General features: G+C 55.7%; 1 protein-coding gene across 1 annotated transcript in view; it reads left to right on the top strand.

Annotated features, from left to right (window-relative positions):
* Nucleotides 1-2,608: 2,608 nt before the first annotated feature.
* abcc3 (ATP-binding cassette, sub-family C (CFTR/MRP), member 3) overlaps nt 2,609-24,370 on the top strand; it is a 125,656-nt gene continuing 103,894 nt past the window's right edge. The window contains exon 1 of the mRNA XM_041216717.1: nt 2,609-2,762. Coding sequence (XP_041072651.1) covers nt 2,727-2,762 — 36 coding nt within the window. The 5' untranslated portion in view covers nt 2,609-2,726. The remainder of the gene's footprint in view (nt 2,763-24,370) is intronic.

Below are 24,370 nucleotides of genomic sequence, written 5' to 3'. Positions count from 1 at the left end.
TCCTGACCTTGCTGCCATGGATGGCTCTACCAGGAACAAGGACCTCCTGACAGCATCATTCAAGGGATCATCAGAACTCAAGCCTGTACCATGGCAAGGTGGCATGCCATGGAGGGACAAAACAAATATACACACATACAGCACACACACATATACAATACACACTCTTATGATACATATAAGCACAAATACATATTCATCCATCACACAGACATTTACACCCACAGGCTAGGAGTGTTTACATATAGATATACTCACACATACACATGTACATAGATGCACTCATACATACTTTAGTAGTCATGACCGTATACCTGCAGATACATACACGAAAGTGCACATAATCAGGTTGCTCTGACATAGCAACAAGCAACAATGACAGATCACAGCTAAATTCTAATTTCTATTGATTTCAGTGGGAAAGGTGATTTGGAATTAAAAAAAACTAGCATCAGTAATGATGGTCATGCAACTGCCCGATTGTTGTTCAAAGAAAACTGTCTGCTTCACTAATGTCCTTCAGGAAAGGAAATCTGCTGTGCTTACCCGGCCGGGCCTACATGTCACTCCACAGCGTTTCACTTGCACTTCACTCAATTTAGTCTAGTGTATTTGCTGCTCCCAATGTGGTTTCCTCTACACTGGAGAGACCAAACGCAGACTGGGTGACTGCTTTGCGGAACACCTTCGGTCTGTCTGCAAGCATGACCCAGACCTCCCTGTCCTTTGCCATTTTAACACTCCACCTTGCTCTCATGCCCACATGTCCGTCCTTGGCCTGCTGCATTGTTCCAGTGAAGCTCAACGCAAACTGGAGGAACAGCACCTCATCTTCCGACTAGGCACTTTACAGCCTTCCGGACTGAATATTGAGTTCAACAATTTTAGATCATGAACTCTCTCCTCCATCCCCACCCACTTTCCGATTCCCCCCCCCCCTTTTTTTTCCCAATAATTTATATAGATTTTTCTTTTCCCACCTACTTCCATTATTTTTAAATGTATTTCCATCCATTGTTTTATCTCTACCTTTTAGCCTATTTCGATCCCTTCCCCCCGCCCCACCCCCACTAGGGCTATCTGTAACTCTTTCGAGTACAAACCCGTTTCCATCTGTTTCAGATGAAGTTACATTATTTCATAGTTTTGCCACTGTGAGATTTGAACTCTTGATCTTGGGGTTATAAGCCCAGTACCATAACCACTTGGCTATTTAGGCCTAGGGCTATCTGTACCTTGCTTGACAAAAACAGAATTACCTGGAAAAACTCGGCAGGTCTGGCAGCATCGGCGGAGAATAAAAGAGTTGACGTTTCGAGTCCCCATGACCCTTCGACAGAACTTGAGTTCTGACTAGGCACTTTACAGCCTTCCGGACCGGACTGAATATTGAATTCAACAACTTTAGATCATGAGCTCCCTCCTCCATCCCCACCCCCTTTCTGTTTCCCCCTTCCTTTTTTTTTCCAATAAGTTATATAGATTTTTCTTTTCCCACCTATTTCCATCATTTTTAAATATTTTAAAATCTTTTACGCTCTCCCCACCCCCACTAGAGCTGTACCTTGAGTGCCCTACCTTAATTAGCACATTCGTTTAGATAATATCACCAACTTTAACACCTATGTGTTCTTTTGTTCTGTTGACATCTTTTGATGATCTGCTTCTATCTATCACTGCTTGTTTGTCCCTACAACCACACCAACCCCCTCCACTTCTCTCTCTCTCTCTCCGCCCCCCCCCCACACACACACAGACACACACCTTAAACCAGCTTATATTTCAACTCTTTCTTGGACTCGGACTCAAGTTCTGTCGAAGGGCCACGAGGACTCGAAACGCCAACTCTTTTCTTCTCCGCCGAGGCCGCCGGACCTGCCGGGTTTTTCCAGGCAATTCTGTTTTTGTTTCGGATTTCCAGCATCCGCGGTTTTTTTTGTTTTTATATCTGTGCCTTGCTGGTGCTGCTTTCTACCCTCAGTCAGCACATTCCTTAGATATAATATCACCACCTTCAACACCACTTTGTCCTTTCTGTCTGTGACATCTTTTCGGCTACCTCCACCTATCGCTGGCCCTCCATCCAGCTCTTCTTGCCCCGTTTCCCCCCCCCGCCCCCCCTTAAACCCGTTTATATTTCACCTCTTTTCTATTTTTCCTTAGCTGTGTTGAAGGGTCATACGGACTCGAAACGTTTAACCGTGTCCCTCTCCGCCGGTGCTGCCGGGTTTTTCCCGGCTAGTGTCCGTTTTATTTTTTTTGTCACTCCGCCATGTGCGGTTGACTCCTGATTACCCTGGGAAATGGCCCCACAAGCCACTCAGTTTGCCCCGGCCCGGTTCACCCGAGCCGCCTCCGGGCACCTCCTCCAGGACGCTCTGCTCCACGGCGCAGGAAACTCAGCCAGGCCCAGTTACCGTGGCAACGCCCAGTTACCGTGGCAACGCCCACTTCCCACTCCCCCAGCAGAACACCACCACCACCACCACCACCACCACCAGAGGTGGGCGGGGCCTCAGGTGGGAGGAGCCGGAGTCTCTGATGGGCGGGGTCTGCAGTGGGCGGGGCGGGGCCAGCTCCGGGCTGTCCCAGGGAGCCGGGGCGGGGGGCGGGGCGGGGCTCGGCTCGGCTCGGCTCTCACTTCTCCTCCTTCAAACGCCGCCGGCTTGGGTGGCTGAGCTCGCGAGCCCCTCAGCGAGTCTTCACCTCGCCCCGGATTGAGCAGCATGGAGAGGCTGTGCGACAGCAGCTCCCGGCTCTGGGTAAGAGGCGCAGCCCCGCCGCTGAGGCGGCAAATCTGAGGAAAGGGCCGGGGGGGGGGGGGGGGGGGGCTGAGGGAGAGTGGAGGGGGGTGGAGGAGAGTGGAGGGGGGGTGGAGGGGGTGGAGGAGAGTGGAGGGGGCTGAGGGAGAGTGGAGGGGGCTGAGGGAGAGTGGAGGGGGGTGGAGGAGAGTGGAAGGGGCTGAGGGAGAGTGGAGGGGGCTGAGGGAGAGTGGAGGGGGGTGGAGGAGAGTGGAGGGGGCTGAGGGAGAGTGGAGGGGGCTGAGGGAGAGTGGAGGGGGGTGGAGGAGAGTGGAGGGGGGTGGAGGAGAGTGGAGGGGGTGGAGGGGGGTGGAGGAGAGTGGAGGGGGCTGAGGGAGAGTGGAGGGGGTGGAGGAGAGTGGAGGGGGGGTGGAGGAGAGTGGAGGGGGCTGAGGGAGAGTGGAGGGGGGTGGAGGAGGGTGGAGGAGAGTGGAGGGGGGTGGAGGAGAGTGGAGGGGGGTGGAGGAGAGTGGAGGGGGCTGAGGGAGAGTGCAGGGGGGTGGAGGAGAGTGGAGGGGGGTGGAGGAGAGTGGAGGAGAGTGGAGGGGGATGGAGGAGAGTGGAGGGGGATGGAGGAGAGTGGAGGGGGCTGAGGGAGAGTGGAGGGGGCTGAGGGAGAGTGGAGGGGGGTGGAGGAGAGTGGAGGGGGGTGGAGGAGAGTGGAAGGGGCTGAGGGAGAGTGGAGGGGGCTGAGGGAGAGTGGAGGGGGGTGGAGGAGAGTGGAGGGGGGTGGAGGAGAGTGGAGGGGGGTGGAGGAGAGTGGAGGGGGGTGGAGGAGAGTGGAGGGGGATGGAGGAGAGTGGAGGGGGATGGAGGAGAGTGGAGGGGGATGGAGGAGAGTGGAGGGGGATGGAGGAGAGTGGAGGGGGATGGAGGAGAGTGGAGGGGGCTGAGGGAGAGTGGAGGGGGCTGAGGGAGAGTGGAGGGGGCTGAGGGAGAGTGGAGGGGGGTGGAGGAGAGTGGAGGGGGTGGAGGAGAGTGGAGGGGGGTGGAGGAGAGTGGAGGGGGCTGAGGGAGAGTGGAGGGGGGTGGAGGAGGGTGGAGGAGAGTGGAGGGGGGTGGAGGAGAGTGGAGGGGGCTGAGGGAGAGTGGAGGGGGCTGAGGGAGAGTGGAGGGGGGTGGAGGAGAGTGGAGGGGGGTGGAGGAGAGTGGAGGGGGATGGAGGGGGATGGAGGAGAGTGGAGGGGGCTGAGGGAGAGTGGAGGGGGCTGAGGGAGAGTGGAGGGGGGTGGAGGAGAGTGGAGGGGGGTGGAGGAGAGTGGAAGGGGGTGGAGGAGAGTGGAAGGGGCTGAGGGAGAGTGGAGGGGGCTGAGGGAGAGTGGAGGGGGCTGAGGGAGAGTGGAGGGGGGGTGGAGGAGAGTGGAGGGGGGTGGAGGAGAGTGGAGGGGGCTGAGGGAGAGTGGAGGGGCTGAGGGAGAGTGGAGGGGCTGAGGGAGAGTGGAGGGGGCTGAGGGAGAGTGGAGGGGGGTGGAGGAGAGTGGAGGGGGGTGGAGGAGAGTGGAGGGGGATGGAGGAGAGTGGAGGGGGGTGGAGGAGAGTGGAGGGGGTGGAGGAGAGTGGAGGGGGGTGGAGGAGAGTGGAGGGGGCTGAGGGAGAATGGAGGGGGCTGAGGGAGAGTGGAGGAGGCTGAGGGAGAGTGGAGGGAGGTGGAGGAGAGTGGAGGGAGGTGGAGGAGAGTGGAGGGAGGTGGAGGAGAGTGGAGGGAGGTGGAGGAGAGTGGAGGGGGCTGAGGGAGAGTGGAGGGGGGTGGAGGAGAGTGGAGGGGGGTGGAGGAGAGTGGAGGGGGATGGAGGAGAGTGGAGGGGGATGGAGGAGAGTGGAGGGGGATGGAGGAGAGTGGAGGGGGATGGAGGAGAGTGGAGGGGGCTGAGGGAGAGTGGAGGGGGGTGGAGGAGAGTGGAGGGGGGTGGAGGAGAGTGGAGGGGGGTGGAGGAGAGTGGAGGGGGGTGGAGGAGAGTGGAGGGGGGTGGAGGAGAGTGGAGGGGGGTGGAGGAGAGTGGAGGGGGCTGAGGGAGAATGGAGGGGGCTGAGGGAGAATGGAGGGAGGTGGAGGGAGAGTGGAGGGAGGTGGAGGGAGAGTGGAGGGAGGTGGAGGAGAGTGGAGGGAGGTGGAGGAGAGTGGAGGGAGGTGGAGGAGAGTGGAGGGAGGTGGAGGAGAGTGGAGGGGGGTGGAGGAGATTGGAGGGGGGTGGAGGAGAGTGGAGGGGGGTGGAGGGGGGTGGAGGAGAGTGGAGGGGGGTGGAGGAGAGTGGAGGGGGGTGGAGGAGAGTGGAGGGGGGTGGAGGGGAGTGGAGGAGGGTGGAGGAGAGTGGAGGGGGGGTGGAGGAGAGTGGAGGGGGGGTGGAGGAGAGTGGAGGGGGGTGGAGGAGAGTGGAGGGGGGTGGAGGAGAGTGGAGGGGGGTGGAGGAGAGTGGAGGGGGTGGAGGAGAGTGGAGGGGGGTGGAGGAGAGTGGAGGGGGGTGGAGGAGAGTGGAGGGGGGTGGAGGAGAGTGGAGGGGGGTGGAGGAGAGTGGAGGGGGGTGGAGGAGAGTGGAGGGGGGTGGAGGAGAGTGGAGGGGGGTGGAGGAGAGTGGAGGGGGGTGGAGGAGAGTGGAGGAGAGTGGAGGGGGGTGGAGGAGAGTGGAGGGGGGTGGAGGAGAGTGGAGGGGGGGTGGAGGAGAGTGGAGGAGGGGTGGAGGGGGGTGGAGAGGGGTGGAGGAGAGTGGAGGGGGGTGGAGGGGGGTGGAGGAGAGTGGAGGGGGGTGGAGGAGAGTGGAGGGGAGGTGGAGGAGAGTGGAGGGGGCTGAGGGAGAGTGGAGGGGGGTGGAGGAGAGTGGAGGGGGCTGAGGGAGAGTGGAGGGGGCTGAGGGAGAGTGGAGGGGGCTGAGGGAGAGTGGAGGGGGGTGGAGGAGAGTGGAGGGGGATGGAGGAGAGTGGAGGGGGATGGAGGAGAGTGGAGGGGGATGGAGGAAAGTGGAGGGGGCTGGGGGAGAGTGGAGGGGGCTGGGGGAGAGTGGAGGGGGCTGGGGGAGAGTGGAGGGGGCTGGGGGAGAGTGGAGGGGGCTGAGGGAGAGTGGAGGGGGGTGGAGGAGAGTGGAGGGGGATGGAGGAGAGTGGAGGGGGATGGAGGAGAGTGGAGGGGGATGGAGGAGAGTGGAGGGGGATGGAGGAAAGTGGAGGGGGCTGGGGGAGAGTGGAGGGGGCTGGGGGAGAGTGGAGGGGGCTGGGGGAGAGTGGAGGGGGCTGGGGGAGAGTGGAGGAGAGTGGAGGGGGGTGGAGGAGAGTGGAGGGGGATGGAGGAGAGTGGAGGAGAGTGGAGGAGAGTGGAGGGGCTGAGGGAGAGTGGAGGGGGCTGAGGGAGAGTGGAGGGGGGTGGAGGAGGCTGAGGGAGAGTGGAGGGGGGTGGAGGAGGCTGAGGGAGAGTGGAGGGGGGTGGAGGAGGCTGAGGGAGAGTGGAGGGGGGTGGAGGAGGCTGAGGGAGAGTGGAGGGGGGTGGAGGAGGCTGAGGGAGAGTGGAGGGGGGTGGAGGAGGCTGAGGGAGAGTGGAGGGGGGTGGAGGAGGCTGAGGGAGAGTGGAGGGGGGTGGAGGAGGCTGAGGGAGAGTGGAGGGGGGGTGGAGGAGGCTGAGGGAGAGTGGAGGGGGGGTGGAGGAGGCTGAGGGAGAGTGGAGGGGGGGTGGAGGAGGCTGAGGGAGAGTGGAGGGGGGTGGAGGAGGCTGAGGGAGTGGAGGGGGGTGGAGGAGGCTGAGGGAGAGTGGAGGGAGGTGGAGGAGGCTGAGGGAGAGTGGAGGGGGGTGGAGGAGGCTGAGGGAGAGTGGAGGGGGGTGGAGGAGGCTGAGGGAGAGTGGAGGGGGTGGAGGAGGCTGAGGGAGAGTGGAGGGGGGTGGAGGAGGCTGAAGGAGAGTGGAGGGGGTGGAGGAGGCTGAGGGAGTGGAGGGAGAGTGGAGGGGGCTGAGGGGGAGTGGAGGGGGCTGAGGGGGAGTGGAGGGGGCTGAGGGGGAGTGGAGGAGGCTGAGGGGGAGTGGAGGAGGCTGAGGGAGAGTGGAGGAGGCTGAGGGAGAGTGGAGGAGGCTGAGGGAGAGTGGAGGGGGCTGAGGGAGAGTGGAGGGGTGTGGAGGAGGCTGAGGGGGAGTGGAGGGGGCTGAGGGGGAGTGGAGGGGGCTGAGGGGGAGTGGAGGGGGCTGAGGGAGAGTGGAGGGGGATGAGGGAGAGTGGAGGAGGCTGAGGGAGAGTGGAGGGGGCTGAGGGAGAGTGAGGGGGAGTGGAGGGGGCTGAGGGTGGTGGAGGGGGCTGAGGGAGAGTGGAGGGGTGTGGAGGAGGCTGAGGGAGAGTGGAGGGGGTTGGAGGAGGCTGAGGGAGAGTGGAGGGGTGTGGAGGAGGCTGAGGGAGAGTGGAGGGGGGTGGAGGAGGCTGAGGGAGAGTGGAGGGGGGTGGAGGAGGCTGAGGGAGAGTGGAGGGGGGTGGAGGAGGCTGAGGGAGAGTGGAGGGGGGTGGAGGAGGCTGAGGGAGAGTGGAGGGGGGTGGAGGAGGCTGAGGGAGAGTGGAGGGGGGTGGAGGAGGCTGAGGGAGAGTGGAGGGGGGTGGAGGAGGCTGAGGGAGAGTGGAGGGGGGTGGAGGAGGCTGAGGGGGAGTGGAGGGGGGTGGAGGAGGCTGAGGGAGAGTGGAGGGGGGTGGAGGAGGCTGAGGGAGAGTGGAGGGGGGTGGAGGAGGCTGAGGGAGAGTGGAGGGGGATGGAGGAGGCTGAGGGAGAGTGGAGGGGGGTGGAGGAGGCTGAGGGAGAGTGGAGGGGGGTGGAGGAGGCTGAGGGAGAGTGGAGGGGGGTGGAGGAGGCTGAGGGAGAGTGGAGGGGGTGGAGGAGGCTGAGGGAGAGTGGAGGGGGGTGGAGGAGGCTGAGGGAGAGTGGAGGGGGGTGGAGGAGGCTGAGGGAGAGTGGAGGGGGGTGGAGGAGGCTGAGGGAGAGTGGAGGGGGGGTGGAGGAGGCTGAGGGAGAGTGGAGGGGGGGTGGAGGAGGCTGAGGGAGAGTGGAGGGGGGTGGAGGAGGCTGAGGGAGTGGAGGGGGGTGGAGGAGGCTGAGGGAGAGTGGAGGGAGGTGGAGGAGGCTGAGGGAGAGTGGAGGGGGGTGGAGGAGGCTGAGGGAGAGTGGAGGGGGTGGAGGAGGCTGAGGGAGAGTGGAGGGGGTGGAGGAGGCTGAGGGAGAGTGGAGGGGGGTGGAGGAGGCTGAGGGAGAGTGGAGGGGGGTGGAGGAGGCTGAGGGAGAGTGGAGGGGGGTGGAGGAGGCTGAGGGAGAGTGGAGGGGGGTGGAGGAGGCTGAGGGAGAGTGGAGGGGGGTGGAGGAGGCTGAGGGAGAGTGGAGGGGGGGTGGAGGAGGCTGAGGGAGAGTGGAGGGGGGGTGGAGGAGGCTGAGGGAGAGTGGAGGGGGGGTGGAGGAGGCTGAGGGAGAGTGGAGGGGGGTGGAGGAGGCTGAGGGAGTGGAGGGGGGTGGAGGAGGCTGAGGGAGAGTGGAGGGAGGTGGAGGAGGCTGAGGGAGAGTGGAGGGGGGTGGAGGAGGCTGAGGGAGAGTGGAGGGGGGTGGAGGAGGCTGAGGGAGAGTGGAGGGGGTGGAGGAGGCTGAGGGAGAGTGGAGGGGGGTGGAGGAGGCTGAAGGAGAGTGGAGGGGGTGGAGGAGGCTGAGGGAGTGGAGGGAGAGTGGAGGGGGCTGAGGGGGAGTGGAGGGGGCTGAGGGGGAGTGGAGGGGGCTGAGGGGGAGTGGAGGGGGCTGAGGGGGAGTGGAGGAGGCTGAGGGAGAGTGGAGGAGGCTGAGGGAGAGTGGAGGGGGCTGAGGGAGAGTGGAGGGGTGTGGAGGAGGCTGAGGGGGAGTGGAGGGGGCTGAGGGGGAGTGGAGGGGGCTGAGGGGGAGTGGAGGGGGCTGAGGGGGAGTGGAGGGGGCTGAGGGAGAGTGGAGGGGGCTGAGGGAGAGTGGAGGAGGCTGAGGGAGAGTGGAGGGGGCTGAGGGAGAGTGCAGGCGTGTGGAGGAGGCTGAGGGGGAGTGGAGGGGGCTGAGGGTGGTGGAGGGGGCTGAGGGAGAGTGGAGGGGTGTGGAGGAGGCTGAGGGAGAGTGGAGGGGGTTGGAGGAGGCTGAGGGAGAGTGGAGGGGTGTGGAGGAGGCTGAGGGAGAGTGGAGGGGGGTGGAGGAGGCTGAGGGAGAGTGGAGGGGGGTGGAGGAGGCTGAGGGAGAGTGGAGGGGGGTGGAGGAGGCTGAGGGAGAGTGGAGGGGGGTGGAGGAGGCTGAGGGAGAGTGGAGGGGGGTGGAGGAGGCTGAGGGAGAGTGGAGGGGGGTGGAGGAGGCTGAGGGAGAGTGGAGGGGGGTGGAGGAGGCTGAGGGAGAGTGGAGGGGGGTGGAGGAGGCTGAGGGAGAGTGGAGGGGGGTGGAGGAGGCTGAGGGAGAGTGGAGGGGGGGTGGAGGAGGCTGAGGGAGAGTGGAGGGGGGTGGAGGTGGCTGAGGGAGAGTGGAGGGGGGGTGGAGGAGGCTGAGGGAGAGTGGAGGGGGGGTGGAGGAGGCTGAGGGAGAGTGGAGGGGGTGGAGGAGGCTGAGGGAGAGTGGAGGGGGGTGGAGGAGGCTGAGGGAGAGTGGAGGGGGGTGGAGGAGGCTGAGGGAGAGTGGAGGGGGTGGAGGAGGCTGAGGGAGAGTGGAGAGGGGTGGAGGAGGCTGAGGGAGTGGAGGGAGAGTGGAGGGGGCTGAGGGGGAGTGGAGGGGGCTGAGGGGGAGTGGAGGGGGCTGAGGGAGAGTGGAGGAGGCTGAGGGAGAGTGGAGGAGGCTGAGGGAGAGTGGAGGAGGCTGAGGGAGAGTGGAGGGGGCTGAGGGAGAGTGGAGGGGGGTGGAGGAGGCTGAGGGAGAGTGGAGGGGGGTGGAGGAGGCTGAGGGAGAGTGGAGGGGGTTGGAGGAGGCTGAGGGAGAGTGGAGGGGGGTGGAGGAGGCTGATGGAGAGTGGAGGGGGGTGGAGGAGGCTGAGGGAGAGTGGAGGGGGGTGGAGGAGGCTGAGGGAGAGTGGAGGGGGGTGGAGGAGGCTGAGGGAGAGTGGAGGGGGGTGGAGGGGGCTGAGGGGGAGTGGAGGGGGCTGAGGGTGGTGGAGGGGGCTGAGGGTGGTGGAGGAGGCTGAGGGAGAGTGGAGGGGGCTGAGGGAGAGTGGAGGGGTGGAGGAGGCTGAGGGAGAGTGGAGGGGGGTGGAGGAGGCTGAGGGAGAGTGGAGGGGGGTGGAGGAGGCTGAGGGAGAGTGGAGGGGGTGGAGGAGGCTGAGGGAGAGTGGAGGGTGTGGAGGAGGCTGAGGGAGAGTGGAGGGGGTGGAGGAGGCTGAGGGAGAGTGGAGGGGGGTGGAGGAGGCTGAGGGAGAGTGGAGCGGGGTGGAGGAGGCTGAGGGAGAGTGGAGCGGGGTGGAGGAGGCTGAGGGAGAGTGGAGCGGGGTGGAGGAGGCTGAGGGAGAGTGGAGCGGGGTGGAGGAGGCTGAGGGAGAGTGGAGCGGGGTGGAGGAGGCTGAGGGAGAGTGGAGCGGGGTGGAGGAGGCTGAGGGAGAGTGGAGCGGGGTGGAGGAGGCTGAGGGAGAGTGGAGGGGGTGGAGGAGGCTGAGGGAGAGTGGAGGGGGTGGAGGAGGCTGAGGGAGAGTGGAGGGGGTGGAGGAGGCTGAGGGAGAGTGGAGGGGGGTGGAGGAGGCTGAGGGAGAGTGGAGGGGGTGGAGGAGGCTGAGGGAGAGTGGAGGGGGGTGGAGGAGGCTGAGGGGGAGTGGAGGGGGGTGGAGGAGGCTGAGGGAGAGTGGAGGGGGGTGGAGGAGGCTGAGGGAGAGTGGAGGGGGGTGGAGGAGGCTGAGGGAGAGTGGAGGGGGGTGGAGGAGGCTGAGGGAGAGTGGAGGGGGGTGGAGGAGGCTGAGGGAGAGTGGAGGGGGGTGGAGGAGGCTGAGGGAGAGTGGAGGGGGGTGGAGGAGGCTGAGGGAGAGTGGAGGGGGGTGGAGGAGGCTGAGGGAGAGTGGAGGGGGGGGTGGAGGAGGCTGAGGGAGAGTGGAGGGGGGGTGGAGGAGGCTGAGGGAGAGTGGAGGGGGTGGAGGAGGCTGAGGGAGAGTGGAGGGGGTGGAGGAGGCTGAGGGAGAGTGGAGGGGGGTGGAGGAGGCTGAGGGAGAGTGGAGGGGGGTGGAGGAGGCTGAGGGAGAGTGGAGGGGGTGGAGGAGGCTGAGGGAGAGTGGAGGGGGTGGAGGAGGCTGAGGGAGAGTGGAGGGGGGTGGAGGAGGCTGAGGGAGAGTGGAGGGGGTGGAGGAGGCTGAGGGAGAGTGGAGGGTTTGGAGGAGGCTGAGGGAGAGTGGAGGGGGTGGAGGAGGCTGAGGGAGAGTGGAGGGGTGGAGGAGGCTGAGGGAGAGTGGAGGGGGTGGAGGAGGCTGAGGGAGAGTGGAGGGGGTGGAGGAGGCTGAGGGAGAGTGGAGGGGGGTGGAGGAGGCTGAGGGGGAGTGGAGGGGGGTGGAGGAGGCTGAGGGAGAGTGGAGGGGGGTGGAGGAGGCTGAGGGAGAGTGGAGGGGGGTGGAGGAGGCTGAGGGAGAGTGGAGGGGGGTGGAGGCGGCTGAGGGAGAGTGGAGGGGGGTGGAGGAGGCTGAGGGAGAGTGGAGGGGGGGGGTGGAGGAGGCTGAGGGAGAGTGGAGGGGGGGTGGAGGAGGCTGAGGGAGAGTGGAGGGGGTGGAGGAGGCTGAGGGAGAGTGGAGGGGGTGGAGGAGGCTGAGGGAGAGTGGAGGGGGGTGGAGGAGGCTGAGGGAGAGTGGAGGGGGGTGGAGGAGGCTGAGGGAGAGTGGAGGGGGTGGAGGAGGCTGAGGGAGAGTGGAGGGGGTGGAGGAGGCTGAGGGAGAGTGGAGGGGGGTGGAGGAGGCTGAGGGAGAGTGGAGGGGGTGGAGGAGGCTGAGGGAGAGTGGAGGGGGTGGAGGAGGCTGAGGGAGAGTGGAGGGGGTGGAGGAGGCTGAGGGAGAGTGGAGGGGGTGGAGGAGGCTGAGGGAGAGTGGAGGGGTGGAGGAGGCTGAGGGAGAGTGGAGGGGGTGGAGGAGGCTGAGGGAGAGTGGAGGGGTGGAGGAGGCTGAGGGAGAGTGGAGGGAGGTGGAGGAGGCTGAGGGAGAGTGGAGGGAGGTGGAGGAGGCTGAGGGAGAGTGGAGGGAGGTGGAGGAGGCTGAGGGAGAGTGGAGGGAGGTGGAGGAGGCTGAGGGAGAGTGGAGGGAGGTGGAGGAGGCTGAGGGAGAGTGGAGGGAGGTGGAGGAGGCTGAGGGAGAGTGGAGGGAGGTGGAGGAGGCTGAGGGAGAGTGGAGGGAGGTGGAGGAGGCTGAGGGAGAGTGGAGGGAGGTGGAGGAGGCTGAGGGAGAGTGGAGGGGGTGGAGGAGGCTGAGGGAGAGTGGAGGGGGTGGAGGAGGCTGAAGGAGAGTGGAGGGGGGTGGAGGAGGCTGAGGGAGTGGAGGGAGAGTGGAGGGGACAGGGGGAGTGGAGGGGGCTGAGGGTGGTGGAGGAGGCTGAGGGAGAGCGGAGGAGTGTGGAGGAGGCTGAGGGAGAGCGGAGGGGGGTGGAGGAGGCTGAGGGAGAGCGGAGGGGGGTTGGAGGAGGCTGAGGGAGAGCGGAGGGGGTGGAGGAGGCTGAGGGAGAGCGGAGGGGGGTGGAGGAGGCTGAGGGAGAGCGGAGGGGGGTGGAGGAGGCTGAGGGAGAGCGGAGGGGGGTGGAGGAGGCTGAGGGAGAGCGGAGGGGGGTGGAGGAGGCTGAGGGAGAGCGGAGGGGGGTGGAGGTGGCTGAGGGAGTGGAGGGGTGGAGGAGGCTGAGGGGTCTGAGGGGGAGTGGAGGGGTCTGAGGGGGAGTGGAGGGGGCGGAGAGTGGAGGGGGCGGAGGGGGAGTGGAGGGGGCGGAGGGGGCTGAGGCGGGGCTGAGGGGGCGGAGGGAGAGTGGAGGAGGCTGAGGGAGAGTGGAGGGGGTGGAGGGGGCTGAGGGGGAGTGGAGGGGGCTGAGGGGGAGTGGAGGGGGCTGAGGGGGAGTGGAGGGGGCTGAGGGTGGTGGAGGAGGCTGAGGGAGAGTGGAGGGGGCTGAGGGAGAGTGGAGGGGGTTGGAGGAGGCTGAGGGAGAGTGGAGGGGGGTGGAGGATAGTGGAGGGGTCTGAGGGAGAGTGGAGGGGGTGGAGGAGAGTGGAGGGGGCTGAGGGAGAGTGGGGGGGTGGAGGAGAGTGAAGGGGGTGGAGGAGAGTGGAGGTGGGTGGAGGAGAGTGGAGGGGGCGGAGGGAGAGTGGAGGGGGCGGAGGGAGAGTGGAGGGGGCGGAGGGAGAGTGGAGGGGGCGGAGGGAGAGTGGAGGGGGCGGAGGGAGAGTGGAGGGGGCGGAGGGAGAGTGGAGGGGGCGGAGTGGGCGGAGGGAGAGTGGAGGGGGCGGAGGGAGAGTGGAGGGGGCGGAGGGAGAGTGGAGGGAGGGCGGAGGGAGGGTGGAGGGGGCTGAGGGAGGGTGGAGGGGGCTGAGGAGGCTGGGGGAGAGTGGAGGGGGTTGGAGGAAGCTGAGGCAGATTGGAGGGGGGTGGAGGGGGCTGGGGGAGACTGGAGGGGGCTGGGGGAGACTGGAGGGGGCTGGGGGAGAGTGGAGGGGGCTGGGGTGGGGATGGGGGAGGAGGCTGGGGTAGGGGCAGAGGGGGCTGGGGGAGAGTAGAGGGGGGCTGGGGTGGGGGTAGCGGAGGGGGCTGGGGTAGGAGCGGAGGGGGCTGGGGGAGAATGGAGGGGGCTGGTGGAAAGTGGAGGATTTGTGGAGGGGTTGACGGGTGGAGTGGAGGATTTGTGAAGGATTTGTCGGGGGGGAGTGGAGGGTTTGTCGGGGGGGCAATTGGGGGGGGGGGGAGTGGAGGATTTGTGGAGGGGGGGATGTAGAGTGGGGGAGGATATTTGGATGGGGACTGCCGAGGGGGGATTTCCAGAGTTGAGGGGTTGGGTGTGTGTTTTGGGAGAGGTTATGGAGGGGTGGGGGTGAGCAAGTCTGATTCACATTTGCTGTCTGTTGAATCCCCTGCTCTGCAGTCTGGCCATCTGTTTGTGTGCGTTAACTGGTTTGAGAGTGTGTGGGTGCTGCTGGCAAGGCCAGTGTTTATTGCCCAGTGTTAGCTGCCCTCCAATGGATATGATGGTGATGGGCATTTTCTACCATGGTTAGCCTGACCTGCAGCAATCAGTCATGTAGAAGAATGACTTGCTCATAGAGTATCCAGAGCGATTCACATGGAACCATCTGTATGGAACACCGGTTTCCGTATTATTGGGTGTGTTCTAATAATATTCTGGCTGCTTTCACTGGTCATCTTTTTTTGGACCCAGCCTGTAAATTTTATTGAAATAATTTTTTGTAACTTGATGTTGTGAGATTTGAGCTTGTGATATGCCTGTTGAATCCTGTGGTGGGATGTCAGGCCTGCTGGGGGCGAACTCTTGTCCCTCGGAAGGTTTTCTCATTCGTTCAAAAATAACGTGCTGCTGCAATCTGCAGGAGAAAGCACCATGATTTGTTTCAGAATTTGCATGTGCCTTTTGTAGAAGCTGCAGTACAGAGGAAGCTGTTTGCCCCATTGATCCATTTGCAGTGTGTGCGCTGTTCCCTGTATCCACTTAAGATTGTAAAAATGACAACCGTCTCCAGTTATCTTTTGGATGGTGTGCCTGTCTTTGGGCCTGGAGCCTCATGATGGAATGCTCCATGTTCTGCTCTGATTCTGCTTGTTCTTTTTCTCTTAACAGTGAGGGATTTACTTTAAATGGGTGGTAAAGGCCACCTGTTTATATCAGATGTGGGAATGGGTTTGTCTGTCTGGCATCAGAATCCACTGAATGTCCACGGCACATGAATCTCTGATTCAGCTCAGCCACTGGTGCTGAGGCATCAATATGGTGACTGTCGTCCCTTGAACCTGTCCCTGGTGAGTCTGGGACAGAATGCTTTTTAAAACAAAAAGCATCAGCTTTGCTTAATCAGAAATTTCACTTGTTAGATACAACCAAATGTTTTAACAATTGGGGGACATAATAACTTTCAGGAAGATGTTTCTAATATGTTCTTGATTCTGGGGCTTGGCACTGTACTGTCAGAATGTTCTGGGTTGTACAGTTCCGGGTTGTTCTCGTTGCAACAAAATAAAACTTTGCAAAAGACAAAAATCATTAAGCTTAGTGTAGGGGCTCCTGTCACCACTCTCTTTCCCACCCCCCCCCACCAAAATGTCAAGGTTGTGGGATCACCTGTGTTTGTAAACTGTATTGTGACTGCCCTTGTATTGCTAATTCCTAGTGGGTATGGAGGACAACAATTGATGTTTTGATCAAAGACATTTCCTCAGGAGGTTGGCTCTCTACCCCATGTGCTGGCTTCTGCCTGACCTGCTGAGTATCTGCAGTGATTCCTGTTATTGCTTCACATTTCTACATTGTGTTTTGACTGCTTTCTCCTCTTGACATATGATATGTACACAGGGGGTTTGGTTTGCAGTCCCTTCAATTCAACAGGTTTGAAGTGAAGTAAAGTTTGGATATTTTGGTAAGTAAAGCTTGTGGAACTCTGCCTGCTGCCAATGTGACTGGAAAAGGATCAAGACTGAGGAGGGTGTGTGCCCATGTAACACAGACCATGTGTTCCTCCTCCTCTCAAACTACCTCCTGAATGAAAGTAGCTGCTTTTCTTTAAGTGAGGGCAGGAGATGTTCTGAAAGGCAGCCAGAGTCCTTTAGTGTCTGAAGTTGTATTTTATGATCAAAAGGTGGAGAATTTTATTATCTGTAAAGTCTTTAAATCCCATAAAGCAAACCAAAATGGTTTTGTTTCACCTGAAAGGTGGTTCATCGCATGGCTGGAGTGGAGCCAGCATTCGCAGAAAAATGTTTAGTCTTTTCCGTATGAAACATTCTTGTTGCACTGCACCACCTCCTTGGGAATTACCTGAGTCACATGGTGCTCGGTCTGTGTGGGTGGATGTTTGCTGCCTGTAAATGATTAGGTATATAAAGTATGGATTATGTGTTAGTGTGGCTTAGTGGCAAACACTTTCACTACGCCAGAAACTGAGTTTATAACCCATGCTGACACTGTGCAGTGCTAAGGGTGCTGCCCATTGGAGGGTTTGGAACGTGGCATGGGCAGTGTTCAGGGAGTGCTGCCAATTCAGTGATGTCAGTTTTCTGTTGAGATATTAAACCAAGGCCCTGCCTACCTTCTTGGGTGGATATAACTGTTAATTCAAAGAAGAACAGGGGAGTTCTCCCAGGCGTAGCTAGTCTTTCAGTATCATTAAAACAGAACCTGGTTATTTTTACTTTACAATTTATGAAATCTCACTGTGCTAAATTGACTGCTGCATTTCCTACATCACAAGATAATGTGGTTCTCTGGGTATAAAGCACTTTGGAATATCCTGAAACTGAAGTTTTATGGGGGTGACTTTGTGTGAGTTTGATAAAATATGTGCACACCTTGGAATAGTTACGTAAGTGAGCTGCTGCTTGTTCCTGTTTTTAAGGAATTGGTAATTGGGAGGGTTAATATTTGATCTGGTTAGTGCAGTCGATTGAGCATATAATCTAATACTGAATGTGTTCACCTGAGTCCCATGCTCCGAGCCCTGTTTTGATGGAGGATTTAACCATGTAATGCCCTTTCTTTTAGAATAGGGCTGAGTAGGACTGGTTAGCTGTGTTGTTAAAATACATCCTGACTGGAGGATGTGGTGGATGAGATGTTGGTTTTACAGTGATGTGTTTTTGCTGATTCAAGGCTCAAATGTTTTAAACGTTCTGAGTTGCAGCTCATGGTTAACTGCAACTTGTCTTTACTGCTTTGACATCCAGATCTGATCGGTTTGAAAACTAAGAACAAGATTGTGCTTTGTGATATATCTGACTTGATTTTTATCTTGTTTATTAGAGAACTTAAAATAAAATGCTTTTACTGAATGATTTTTAAACCTGTGCAGTTGCAAAGGCCATCCTGAGTGACCACAAGCACTAACCACTGGCCAGCATCCCATCCAAAAGACAGAGCACTGTTGGCCATGGGGTTTTCGGAGAGCCTGATCTGGTTGTCACCTAACATGCCTGTGCTTCCTATCAGAAGCCATTTGACCAGTGATCAGGAACAGGAACTTTGTCTGGTTTTAGCCACTTCTAGTTTGCCTGTGGAACTGTCCAGGTTCTACAGTGAAAGGAAGGGACAGAGTGTGTGAACGCCATATTGCACCAAAGAATCATGTAAGAGTAGGAAAAATTGACAATAGGGCAAACTTAAAGGCTTTGTATCTGAATGCGCATAGGCAAGAAGGCAAAGGAGGCGGTGTGGCTTTGTTAGTAAAGGAAGAGATCAGTGCTATAGAGAGGAATGATATAGGCACTGGAAAGCAAGACGTAGAGTCAGTCTGGGAAGAAATAAGAAATAGCAAGGGAAAGAAGTCACTGGTGGGAGTAATCTATAGGTCCCCAAACAGTAGTTCAGCAGCAGGGCATAGTATAAACCAGGAAATACTGGGAGCATGTAAGAAAGGCACAGCAATAATCATGGGTGATTTTAATATGCATATAGACTGGACTAATCAAATTGGCAAGGGTAGTCCCGAGGGAGAGTTCATAGAGTGTATTAGAGATTGTTTCTTGGAGCAAAATGTTGTGGAACCAACCAGGGAGCAGGCTATTCTGGATTTGGTTTTGTGTAATGAGTTGGGATTAATTAATGATCTCATCGTAAAGGATCCTCTAGGGAAGAGTGATCATAGCATGCTAGAATTTCAAGTTCAGTTTGAGAGTGAGAAACTTGAGTCCCACACTAGTGTCCTGGAGGTAAACAAAGGTTAAACATAGGTATGAGGGCGGATTTGGCCCTAGTGGACAGGAAGACTACAAGGTAGGATAGTTGATGAACAGTGGCAGATATTTAAAGAGATATTCAATTCTTCCCAAGTGAAATATATTTCAAAGAGGAAGAAAGATGGTAAGAGGGGGAAAAGCATCCATGGCTAAGCAAGGAAGTTAAAGATAACATAAAGGCAAAAACTAAGGCATACCAAATTGCAAAGGTCAGTGGCAGGCTGGAAGATTGGGAAACTTTTAAAGATTAACAAAGGGTTGCTAAAAAAATAATAAGAGCAAAGGTAAGAAAGAAAACTAGCACAAAATGTAAAAACTGATAGCAAAAGCTTCTACAAGTATATGAAAGGACAGAGTAGCTAAAGTGAATGTTGGTCCCTTGGAGGATGAGACTAGGGAGTTAATAGTGGGGAACACAGAAATGGCAGAGATGCTTAATCAATATTTTGCCTCAGTTTTCACGGTGGAGGACACTAGTGCCACCCCAATTGTAACAGGTAGTGCAGAGGGTATAGAGAAGGAGGAACTTTGAACAATCACCATCACTAGAGAAAAAGTACTGAGCGAACTATTGGGATTAAAGGGTGACAAGTCCCCAGGACCTGATGGCCTACATCCCAGGGTCTTAAAGGAAGTGGCAGCAGAGATAGTGGATGCATTGGCTATAATATTCCAAAATTCCCTGGGTTCTGGAAAGGTTCCAGTGGATTGGAAAAATGCTAATATAACGCCCTTATTCAAAAAAGGGGGGCAGAAAGTAGGAAACTATAGACCAGTTAGTTTAATATCTGTCGTTGGGAAATTGTTGGAATCCATTATTAAGGAAGTAGTAATGGGGCATTTGGAAAGTCAAAATGCAATCCATCAGAGTCAGCATGGTTTTATGAAGAGTAAATCGTGTTTGACTAATTTGCTAGAGTTCTTTGAAGGTGTGGCAAGCAAAGTGGATAATGGGATCCTGTAGGTGCAGTATATCTGGACTTCCAGAAGGCCCTTTAATAAGGTGCCGCACAAAAGATTAATACACAACATAATATCACATGGAATTAGGGGCAATATATTAGCTTGGATAGAGGATTGGCTAACCAACAGAAGCAGGGAGTTGGGATAAATGGGTCTTTTTCTGGATGGCAAGGTGTAACTAGTGGGGTGCCACAGGGTTCAGTCCTTGTGCCCCAACTAATTACAATCTATATTGATGACTTGGATTCAGGGATAGAAGGTACTATAGCTAAATTTGCAGATGACACCAAAATAGGTGGGAAAGTAAGTTGCAATGAAGAAATAAGAAATTTACAAATGGATATGGACAGGTTAGGTGAATGGGCCAAAACGTGGCAGACAGATTTTAATGTGGATAAGTGGGAGGTTATCCATTTTGGCTGGAAGAATAAAAAGGTGACTTGTTATTTAAGTAGAGAGAAGCTTCAGAGCAGAGCAATCTGGGTGTCCTCGTGCATGAGTAGTTAAAAGCTAGTATGCAGGTACAGCAAGTAATAAGGAAGGCAAATAGAATTTTGGTATTTATTGCTAAAAGAATAGAGTATAAAATTAGGGAAGTGTTGTTGCAACTGTACAAGGCATTGGTGAGACCGCACCTGGAGTACTGTGCACAGTTTTGGTCCCCTTACTTGAGGAAGGATGTAGTTGCTTTGGAGGCAGTTCAGAGGAGATTCACTAGATTGATTCCAGGGATGTGGGGCTTGTCTTAAGAGGAGAGACTGAGTAGTTTAGGCCTATACTCGCTAGAGTTTAGAAGGATGAGAGGAGACCTAATTGAGGTATATAAGATGCTAAAGGGGATAGACAAAGTAGATGTGGAGCGGATGTTTCCCCTTGTGGGACATTCTAGAATGAGAGGCCATAGTTTTTAGGCTAAGGGGAGGTAGATTTAAATCAGAGATGAGGAGGAATTACTTTTCTCAAAGGGTCGTGAATCTGTGGAATTCACTGCCTCAGACTGCAGTGGATGCCGGGACACTGAATAAATTTAAGGAGAAGATGGACAGATTTTTAATTGGTAACGGGTTGAAAGGTTATGGGGAGAGGGCGGGAAATTGGCTTTGAGACCGAAATGAGATCAGCCATGATCGTAATGAATGGCAGGGCAGGCTCGAGGGGCTGAATTGCCTACTCCTGCTCCTAGTTCTTATGTTCAGGATAGTGAGCCTGTGACTATTGGATAAACTTGTTAAACAGTCTGAAGAGGTGTCACTACTTGTTCTGTTGTACGTACAGTAGGGAGGTGTGAATGGGTGGCCCCTTCCTGGGGGTTGAGACTAGGGGAAAAGAGAGAAAGAGACGCCCAGGCCCAGAATATACACACTGACACAAATGATCCTTGGGCATAAGCTTGGGGACACTGTTAGACTGTAAATACTCTGCCAAACTGCCCTGAACTGGGGAAAAGCCATGATGGAGTGAATAGACTTCCTCTCAACCTATCTATCTTACTATAGGGGAAAGTCTAGGCCTGGATACACTGAGCTGCTTAACTTACTGTGGCTCTGTCCACTCAATGTTTCAGCAGTTGCTGTGCGCAAGGAGCATCCCCAGACTAAGGGTAACCTCTTCTTGTATCAAACTTGGTTTATGCTGCTTGTGCTCCTGCTGCCCCCCTTTTAGCTGTGTGTGTGGTTCAGTATTCTGTGTGAAATGTAGTGATGGGAGGAACCTTGGGGTCCAGCTGTTGCACATGCCCCTTTTCAGGAGCTGCAACAAGAGTGAAATGGAGGCAAACTTTGATTTGGCTCTACAGTTCCTTCGTTACCCCTCTCACTCCTCTTTCTACATCACTATCGTTGGCTTGTTACAGAGCCATGCATTCCTGGGCCTATAATTCTTTCATAGGTTGAATCCTTGTTCATCCCCTGCCCAGCCTTGATCCTACCTTCCTGGTCTCAATGGCCTTTGCTGTTTTAGTACTTCTTCCAGCCAGACTTCTGGTTGATTCTGATTCATCTTGTTATGAATGGTGATAACCTGGTACCCACAGGCCTACTGGGTATCAGCCCAGTGGAGTCCACTCATCAACAATGGACATAAGAATCAATATGATACAGTCAGGAGGAGGCCATTCAGCCTGTTGTGCCTGTGCTGACTCTTTTTAGTAGACCATTTCCAATAAGTTCACTCCCTTGCTCTTTCACCATAACAGTAAATTTTCTTTCCTTCAAATATTTATCCAATTTTGAAAGCTGCTATTGAATCTGTTTCTTTTCAGGCAACTCCCTGCGTTTCCTTATGTTGCCTGTAGATCTTTTGGCAATCTTAAATCTGTGTCCTGTATTTACTGACCTGTGTACCCTCCAGAAACAATTTCTCCTTATTTACTATCTAAACCTTAGTGATTTTGAACACCCCTACCAAATCTCCTTTTAACCTAGAACAAAAACAAAAATACCTGGAAAAACTCAGCAGGTCAGAGGAACACAGTTAACGTTTCAAGTCCGGATGACTCTTCATCAGAACTAAGGAAAAATAGAAAAGAGGTGAAATATAAGCTGGTTTAAGGAGGGGTGGGACAGGTAGAGCTGGATAGAGGGCCAGTGATAGCTGGAGATAGCCAAAAGATGTCATAGACAAAAAGACAAAGAGGTGTTGACAGTGGTGATAAAAGCTAAGAAATGTGCTAATGGGGACATTAAGGGTAGAAAGCAGGATGAGCAAGGGACAGATAGCAGCAAATGCATTAGACGAAATTGAGGGAAGTGCAAGTGAAATGCTGCTTCACTTAAAAGGAGTGTTTAGGCCCTTGGACGGTGAGAAGAGGGTAAGTAAAGGGGCAGGTGTTGCACTTTCTGTGGTTGCATGGGAAGGTGCCGTGGGAGGAGTTTGAGGTGTAGGGGGTGATGGAAGAGTGGACCAGGGTGTCCAGGAGGGAATGATGCCTGCGAAATGCTGTCGGGGTGTGGGGGGGTGGGGGTGGTGTGTGTGTGAGAAGGGAAGCTGTGTTTGGTGGTGGCATCATGCTGGAGTTGGCGGAAATAGCGGAGGATGATCCTTTGAATGCGGAGGCTGGTGGGGTGATAAGTGAGGACAAGGGGGACCCTATCATGTTTCTGGGAGGGAGAGGAAGGTGTGAGGGCAGATGCGCGGGAGATGGGCTGGACACGGTTGAGGGCCCTGTCAACCACCATGGGTGGAAAACCTTGGTTAAGAAGGAAGGAAGACATGTCAGAGGAACTGTTTTTGAAAGTGGCATCATCAGAACAGATGCGACGGAGGCAAAGGAACTGAGAGAATGGGATGGAGTCCTTACGGGAAGCGGGGTGTGAGGAGCTGTAGTCGAGGTAGCTGTGGGAGTCAGTAGGCTTGTAATGAATATTGGTGGGCACTCTATCACCAGAAATTGAGAATTGAGAGGTCAAGGAAGGGAAGGGAAGTGACTGTGATGGACCATGTGAAAATGATGGAGGGGTGGAAATTGGAAGCAAAATTAATAAATTTTTCCAGATCCAGACGAGAGCATGAAGCAGCACCGAAGTAATCATCGATGTACCGGAGAAAGAGTTGTGGGAGGGGGCCTGAGTAGGACTGGAACAAGGAATGTTCCACATACCTCATAAAGAGACCGGTATAACTGGGGCCCTGAGAACAATTCCACTTTTTGCAGCCTCAACATTAACTGAATTCCCTCACCCCTGGCACTATTCTAGTAAATCTTTTGACGCCTTCTCCAAGGCCCTAATACCCTTGCTGAGGTGTTGTGACCAGAATTGAACATACACTGTCTCCTCACAACACAATGTTTGGCTGATACTTGTCTGCACGTGTGCACTGCTCTGCTCATGCACAGAAATACAATGACTTAAAACACCTGTGTATTCTCATTCTCAAATCTCTTCAGTTGAAGAAGGATCGATGAATTAAGGACATTGCAGAACTAAATATGATTTTGCAAAATACTGACAGCCACTATTTTGATGCATGGTACGTAATTCTTGAAGGTAAATGAGCTGGGTTCATGTCCCACAATGCCCCCTATAAAGATGGCAGCCACGCATGTGCCCTGCTGCATGTTGCCCCCATAAAGATGGCAGGCTCACATACATGGCGTTGCTAGCAAACAGTCTTGAACATTAACTCCAGCTGAGGCCTAACCAATAATTTATAAATATTTAGCATAACCACCTTGCTTTTGTACTCTTGCTCTATTAATAAAGCTGACGGTCCATGTGCTTTAACAGCCTTCTCCACCTTCCCTATCACTAAGTCTCTGTTCCTGTACCCACTTTAACATTGTGCCTTTTTATATTGCTTCTCCTAATTCACAATGCTCTGTATTAAATTTCATTCACCATTTGTCTGCCCATTTCACCTGTCTTGTCTGTGTCCTCCTGCAGTCTGTTACTATCCTCCTCACTGCATTACATTTCTGTTTTTTGTTGTCTGAAAGCTTCGAAAAGATGCACTGTATATCCATGTTCTGGTCATTAATATATACAAAAAGAGTAGAGGTCCCAATACTGACCCCTTTGGAATCTCTCTGTATATCGCCTTCCAGTCTGAAAATCATCTCTTTGCCACTACTCTCGGCTTTCTGTCCCTTAGCCAGTTTTATATCCATGCTACCGTGGTCCTTTAAATCTCATGGGCTTCAATTTTGTTAAAGTTTATGATGTGGTCCTTTGTCAAATAGCTTTTGACATCAACAACCCTCTCCATTGCTTCATTAATGAACTCAGTCAAGATAGTCAAACATGGTTTGGCGTTAATTTATTAATTTCTATATTCTAATGTCCTACCAGGGAGACAGTGGCACAGTGGTAATGTTACTGGATGAGCAATTCAGAGTTCCAGCGATGTGGGTTCAAACCCCACCACTGCAGAATTTAAATTTAGTTTGCAGGGGGTGGGTGGGGAAATTGAGTTGAAAGCTAGTCTTAGTAATGGTGACCATGAAATGATTATTATTTGTTGTAAAAACCCACCTGGTTCACTCGTCATTTCGGGAAGAAAATTGGCCGTCCCTTACCTGGCCTGGTCTACATGACTTCAGACCCACAGCAATGTGGTTGACTCTTAACTGCTATCTGGAATGGCTGAGCAAGCCACTCTGTTCAAGGGCAACTGGGGATGGGCAACAAATGCTGACCCTGCCAGCAATGACCATATCCAATAGAAAAAAATTAGCCAGCTTTTTTTAAAATGGCAATTTTGTCCCAGATGATTGTCTAAGTTTTCCCACCACCCACATTGGGCTGACTGACCCATTGTGTAAAAATTAAAAAAAAAAAGCTTTTTCTCCTTTTTTTAAAAAAAAATCCATGAATAAACAATATGCTGAAGCAGATGTGGCTAGTTACTAGGTGACTGCTGTTTCCAGGAGACAAGCCAACAGATATTTCTAGGATTCCTGAAATCCACTGGAATCATAACAATTGTTGACTTCTAATTGTTCAGGAAGTAGGTTTGGGCCCCTAGATAAAGGAACTGACCCCTGCACAGGAAGAGGATTATTTGCATTAAAACCAAATGTTGTTATAAATGTCCAATTGTAGGAAATGTTTGGCTCCTCTCCAAGGATGTGTTTTTTTAAGTGTGTTTGGTTTCATCAGTAATGCTTGCCTTTTGAGTCGGAAGATTGTAGGTCCACTCCAGACCTCAACCAACACTAAAAACAATTATAGAATGTTGTCTGTCTTGGTTCTTTGAAAGAGCTATGCAGTTAATCCCACTCCCCTATTCTTTCCACATCGCCCTGCACCTTCCATCTCTTCGAATATTTATTCAATTTCCTTTAGAAAGT

This window comes from Carcharodon carcharias, chromosome 22 (assembly GCF_017639515.1).
Source record: "Carcharodon carcharias isolate sCarCar2 chromosome 22, sCarCar2.pri, whole genome shotgun sequence".
NCBI classification, from domain to species: domain Eukaryota; kingdom Metazoa; phylum Chordata; class Chondrichthyes; order Lamniformes; family Lamnidae; genus Carcharodon; species Carcharodon carcharias.
This window is presented reverse-complemented; position numbering and strand designations above follow the sequence as displayed.